Source organism: Aptenodytes forsteri, unplaced genomic scaffold (assembly GCF_000699145.1).
Source record: "Aptenodytes forsteri isolate BGI_AS27 unplaced genomic scaffold, ASM69914v1 Scaffold55, whole genome shotgun sequence".
Lineage (NCBI taxonomy): Eukaryota > Metazoa > Chordata > Aves > Sphenisciformes > Spheniscidae > Aptenodytes > Aptenodytes forsteri.
The window spans coordinates 11,268,239-11,273,897 of NW_008796063.1; the positions used below are offsets into that span (position 1 = coordinate 11,268,239).

Sequence of the window (5,659 nt, forward strand, 5' to 3'; positions counted from 1 at the left end):
TGCAGGGCAGGACCCCCCGCCCTCCCAGCCACCGCCATCAGCAGTGCCGGGTGTTGGGGGCGAGCTCTGCTCTCCTTCTCGCCCCGCAGTGGGACCCCCACTTTTGGTTTCCTTGCAGTGATGGAGCATTTCAGGAGAGCCTGGCTGTGTGATTCCCTGCAGCCTTGCCAAACTGCAGCGTGAGGGTCTCCGGGCTGGATACAACGTGTTGTTCCTCCTGCACATCTTCGGGTAGCTGAGGGATGCCAGGATGTCTCAAAGCATCTCCACCACCCGACACAGGCCAGCTTACTGCTGGCCTGAATTTGAAGTGCTAGAAGCAATAGGAGTCTGCTGTCACTGACGGAGCTCCTGGCTAAAAGGGTTTAAAGATGAGCCCTGCCCTCGGTTGTCTTGCTGCCGGGTTTCTGGAGGTGGGAGTGAGCATGGTGCAACCTGCTCGTCCATCACGTGCTTGCAGATATCAGCATGAGAAGCTGGTGGCAAAGCCCCAGGCTTGGGGTGCTGGGATAGCTGCTTGCAGGAGCTCCTACACACTAAGGTAGGATGTACTCCAGAGCCTCTGCTGCTTCTGCTCATCATTGATGGGCACCCTACAGAGAAAAAAAAATATCTCTCACCAATCCTTCACATTTTAGTAATTCAATCCCTTGCAGATCCATTTCTTTGTTGTCCCCTCCAACTTGGGGGAGAGTTAGTGGACACTATCTAAGATGTGTTTGCTGATGAGACACTTGCATTTGTCAGTAGCTTCAGACAGAAGAAGCTCTGGCGCAGCTTCACCCCAGCATTGGAAGGAGTTTGGAGGAGAGAAATCTGGATGAAATCCTTCGGGGCAGGCAAGGATGAGACATCTGGCCAGTGCTTGGGAGAAAATGTGTATCACAATGTTATGTTGAAGAGTGGTTAGAGCTTTCTGAATGGTTTGCTCATAGTGGCTTCTGCTCCATTTCACCCAGCTCCGCTAATGCTGCGCTTCGGGGAGCACGGGGCTGTAGAAGGTGGCCCACGGCCGGGCATCAGCTCTTTGGGTGAGACGCAGGTGACTTTGCAGAGGCCACCAGCTGCAGTTTATCATGAGGCTCTTCGGCTGCCACCTCTGTCTGCTGCCTGTCTCGGTCTCGTACACTTCGTGTCGTGTTGTTACTGCAGAAGAAGTAGCAGGGCGTCCAGAGCAGGAGCTGCACCGTACCCCGAGACCCCAGCTGCTCCCGGGCAGCCGCCGTGCCAGGGCGTGCTGGAGGAGCCTCTTATCTCCCCGCCTGCATACGTGGCCTCCAGCTGTGTCCTGCAAGCCGGCGGGGTGGGAAGGTGTGCAGAGATGCAGGGAGCCAGTGCTGGCAGCGAGAGACGAGATCAGAGGTTCGCAGCTTGATGGAGGGGCATCTGCACGCCTTGCTTCCCTCCCTGCTCTCTGCCTTGAAATCCAAACGGTGGCGCAGCGCTTTCTGGGCTCTAACGGAGCAAATTATAATGCAGCTGGTCCCGCCGCTTCCGCTTGCTGCCTTTGGCGTCGGAGGGATAAGGGAATTAATTTAGCATGCAGCGTCGTGAATGGTACGCTGCCGGCTGCGTGCTGCCATCCGGCTCCTTCCCTGCCTGCAGGGACGTGAAACACCCTGGGGTCCCAGCAGTGGGACCTGGGCAGCCACCAGCAACCGCCCTGCCCTTTCGTCCCTCACAGGGCTGAAACCAGGCCACTGGATAATGGATGCGGGCGCTGCATCCTTCAACCCCTGCTAAGCCAAGCCAAAAATGGCCCTGTTGTTCGCAGGGCAGCCTCTCCCCCTGCCCCGCTGCGCCCAGGTGAGCTGTTCCCCACCTCCCCGTGCTGCCGTGGCCCGTCCCCCCTCCACCAGGCATCCAGTCCTTCCCTGGCTCAGCCTGCTCAGCAGCTCAGTTATCCTCTGTAACTTCATTTCTCCCCGCTCTGCAGTGACGCAAGGGGGTTTATCGAGCACAGCCTGACAGCGGAGAGCAGGACAAGCAGAAAGACTGTGCAGAGACCTGGCCCATCTATTTATTTTTTCCCTCCTCGGCCTGTCTGGAGAATAGCATCTCTTAAAATACTCTGCAAACCAAGCCACTGAAAGGCAGAGAGGCTCACAGCGAGGGAGGACCTAGGTACCATCCAGCAGCCCATTGCTTTGGGCCACCAACCACGCGAAAGTCGGGATCTGTCTAACGAATGCCATGTTGCCATGGAATCAAAGACAGGATTGAATCCAATTATGTTGCTGTTGGAAAACAGAGTTAAATGTAAACAGCAGCAAGTTGTGTTTTGTCCTTCCTTCTGCAGATCTTCTCCATCGTGGTGTTTGGCTCCATCGTGAACGAGTGCTATGTGAACACGGACAGCCAGAACCCTCAGCTGCTCTGCATCTTCAACAAGAATGAGAGTGCCTGCAGCTACGGCATCGCCGTTGGCATCATTGCCTTCTTTGGCTGTATCTTCTTCTTTGTCGTGGACCTCTACTTCCAGCAGATCAGCAGCGTGAAGGACCGCAAACGGGCCGTCCTGCTGGACCTCGGCTTTTCAGGTACGTCTCTGGCTTTGCTGTGCTTGCGAAGGATGATGCTGGCTCCGTGGGCAGCCCAGGGTCGTTGCTGTGCCCTGCAGCGCCATGCTTGAGTCCTCCCCTCTCCTCCCACGGCATGGCGCGACTCGTTTGCCTCAGTCAGGGAGAACAGGGGGGGCAGATGGCTTGTCCCATCCAGCCGTGAGACCAGAGGCAGGAGCGAGGAAGCCGGTGCGTGGCATCCTGGGGACAGTGGGGTGTCCCGCTCGTATGTGTCACTTCTGCAACCAGAGACGTTCGCTGAGCTGGGTTCAGTGAGGCCACCCAGAGAAGTGAGGCTTGGTGCTTGCATTTCAGAGTCCAGACAGGGCGTTTGACCCTCCCACATCTCCTGTTTCTGGCTCAAGCAAATGTCGTTTCATCAGTTACATCTGGGTCTGTTTTCACTTTGTGCGTGTGTGTTTTGGAACAAAGCAGATACCACCGTAATCCCTCGCTGCCTCGAGGACTGCGGTGTGCAGGTGGGTCTGGGGCTCCCAAGAGGCGGCACAGATCTTCTGCGCTGTCTTGAGCCCCTTGACCTGGGGCTCATCCGTGTGAACATGAGCAGGCAGGATGCCTTGAGCCGGGAGAGGCCGTCCTCCACTCGGCTGCTGCGGGAGTTGCCTGGCTGAGTTTGCAGCTGATGTTCTCCATTTCCAGGCTCTTGTGTTAGCGAAGTCTGAAGGTGATTTATCCAGCACAAGGGTCACTGATGGCTCTCTGCTCCCAAACGAAAACATCCGTCATCGCCTCCCTGCACTTGCCTGTTGTTAAGGATGTTCTCTCCGTGCTGGAAAGCTGATTTCCATGGTGCTAGAGCGCCAGCGTCCAGCCCTTGTTAGATGATATTTACAGCCCCTTCCGTGGGGCTCGGTGCCTGCAACCCTTCAATTCAAACGGAAGGGGAACATCACATCCATCTTCTGGCTGATGCTGCGTGTCGCGGTGCGAGGCTGTGATCCTCCCTTGCCTTCCACCTCCTAACAGCCGTTCTCTTCCCTGCCAGGCATGTGTGAGATGGTACCGCTCTCAATCTCTGCCTCATTTCTCTTTTGCACTTGTCATGCATTGCATGTGCGTTCACGGGCTTCAGCAGTGAGCTGGAGAAGACAGGTTCTGCCCTGCAGAGCCTCTGCCGTGCGAGGGTTGTGCTCTGCCCTGGGGACAGGCTGCAGTATGGCACCAGAGGTCTGTGCTGGTAAATCCACCCAACGCAGCTGTGCTGCCAGCGGTGACACTTTATTACCCCGGGATCACCCTGGGTCAATGTGTGTGCTCCAGGTGCATCATGTCTTCAGCTTGTGTCTGGGCAGAGATGCCCTGCTCCCTTGGGCCATCCCCTCTGCGGGCTTCTTGGTAGAAAACACACAAGCCACTTCCTTGCTGGTAAAACAAATCAATCACTTACGTGCAGATCATGTGGACGCGAGCCTGTGACCGACACAGTGTCACCTATCGGGGTCTGCAAAGCGTGGTCTTCCATAACTCCCCTCCAGGCTGGCATTGCCTCTGTTAATGCTGCCTGGTACGTCTCCCCGCCAGCAGCTCCTTACCTTTCTTGCTGCTCTTGTACAATCCCCACTTTCCCCGCTTAACGAACCGTTTCCCACAGGGCACCCTAGAAATGCTGTGCTGAAATCCAGCTTGGTGCTGATATAAATGGGAGCGTTGTCCAGGGCTCTTGTAACAAAGTCCATGGTCGCCGGTGAACACTTCTCCACCCAGTGCTGTTTCTCCCGTCTCCTAAGCCCAAATTCGGTGCAGCGCTGCTGATGTGCAGTCGCCTCGTTGGCTCCCAGGGGACGGTGCGGGTGCCTGGGCTCCGGCAGGAGGAATTGGTCAGTGTATTTTATCCCGTTCCTATTGCTGTGACTTCACTTTTCTAAAATTATGGCTGCCCCAAACCTTTCCTACAGCCCTACTGCCACAGCCTGTACACCCACTCACGTGGAAGGGCCAGGCAGTTGATTGCTCCCAGAATAAGCGTCGATACAGGCGGATCCCGCAGCAGAGATGAAGTGCAGGGTTTCGTTGGCACGTGAAGCCTCCACAGTCGCAGAGGTTGCAGCCCACCGTACCCCCCTGTGCTGCTCCCAGCAGCCTTGGGCACCCAAACTGCCAGGAGGCAGAGCTGACCCACATAATTTGCCTCGTTTAACCACCTCCACGTCAGTAACCCCTGGAGACTTCCCCTGTGGGACTCTCTTATGCTGTCCCCTTCTTTTTTCCTCCCCACTAAGGATGGGATGCTTGGTTTCCTCCTTTTTCCTTGCAACTGTTTCATCCTTTCTCTCCTTATGTGATCTCTGCATTATTGCTTGTTTTGATATAAAAGCTGAAAATGCATCTGGGAAATAACCTGGTGAGGAACACGCTCGGGTACGAGGCAGCGTTGCAAACCGGGCGGCGTGCGGGGGGGTGAGAAAAGCGGGTTGTTTCTGGCCCTTTGCCCGGGTCACCCAGGAGCCTGATGCCGGCTGCCAGCAAAGCAGATGTCAACTGGCAGTTGCTGCCTCTGGAGGTTGTGGGGGGAGTTAATGAAAGTGTTAACCCACAACTTTCTTTCGCTTGAAGGAAAGAGGACTTGTGCATTGGATCAGTGGCAGATCAGAGCCACCGAGCCGGCCGGGAGGTAACGCAGGGGCGCAGGCAAGGGTGCAGGCAGGGCCACGGCGCTGTGCAAACGGCATTTGCGACTTTCTCTTCCATCTGCTCTTACAGCTGCTCCTGTAGACGTGCGCTTGCTTGGGACCAGGCTGTAATTATGGCTGTAACGCGTCTTTCCTGGTGTTTGCACTCTGCTGTCTGCGGATCCTAAAACGATAATTATCTGCTGGCTCTTGCGGTGCTTCCTCGCGTTCTCCTTTTCCCCAGCGTGCTGGAGGGTGCAGAGCTGCTACCGTGCCTGTTTCCAGCTGGAGTCGGGACCGGCACACGTAGCCACACCGTGCTACTATCAGCTGAGCCCTCTTCGTGAGGTTTTAAAATTCATGGGTAGCAACAGACACCTCCAAAACAGCCGCTTACGCCTGATGCTGCAAATACACCGGGGGCTGGGTGCAGGCACTGCCAGCCCCTCTGTGGGACCGGGACCGCGC

The 5,659-nt window shown here is 56.3% G+C and overlaps 1 protein-coding gene across 1 annotated transcript in view; it reads left to right on the top strand.

The window, feature by feature from the left end:
- The window catches only part of SYNGR3 (synaptogyrin 3), an 18,356-nt gene that overhangs the window by 7,317 nt on the left and 5,380 nt on the right, over positions 1–5,659 (top strand). Inside the window, exon 4 of the mRNA XM_009286608.1 lies at positions 2,300–2,540. Within this exon, the coding sequence (XP_009284883.1) occupies positions 2,300–2,540 (241 nt within the window). The remainder of the gene's footprint in view (positions 1–2,299; positions 2,541–5,659) is intronic.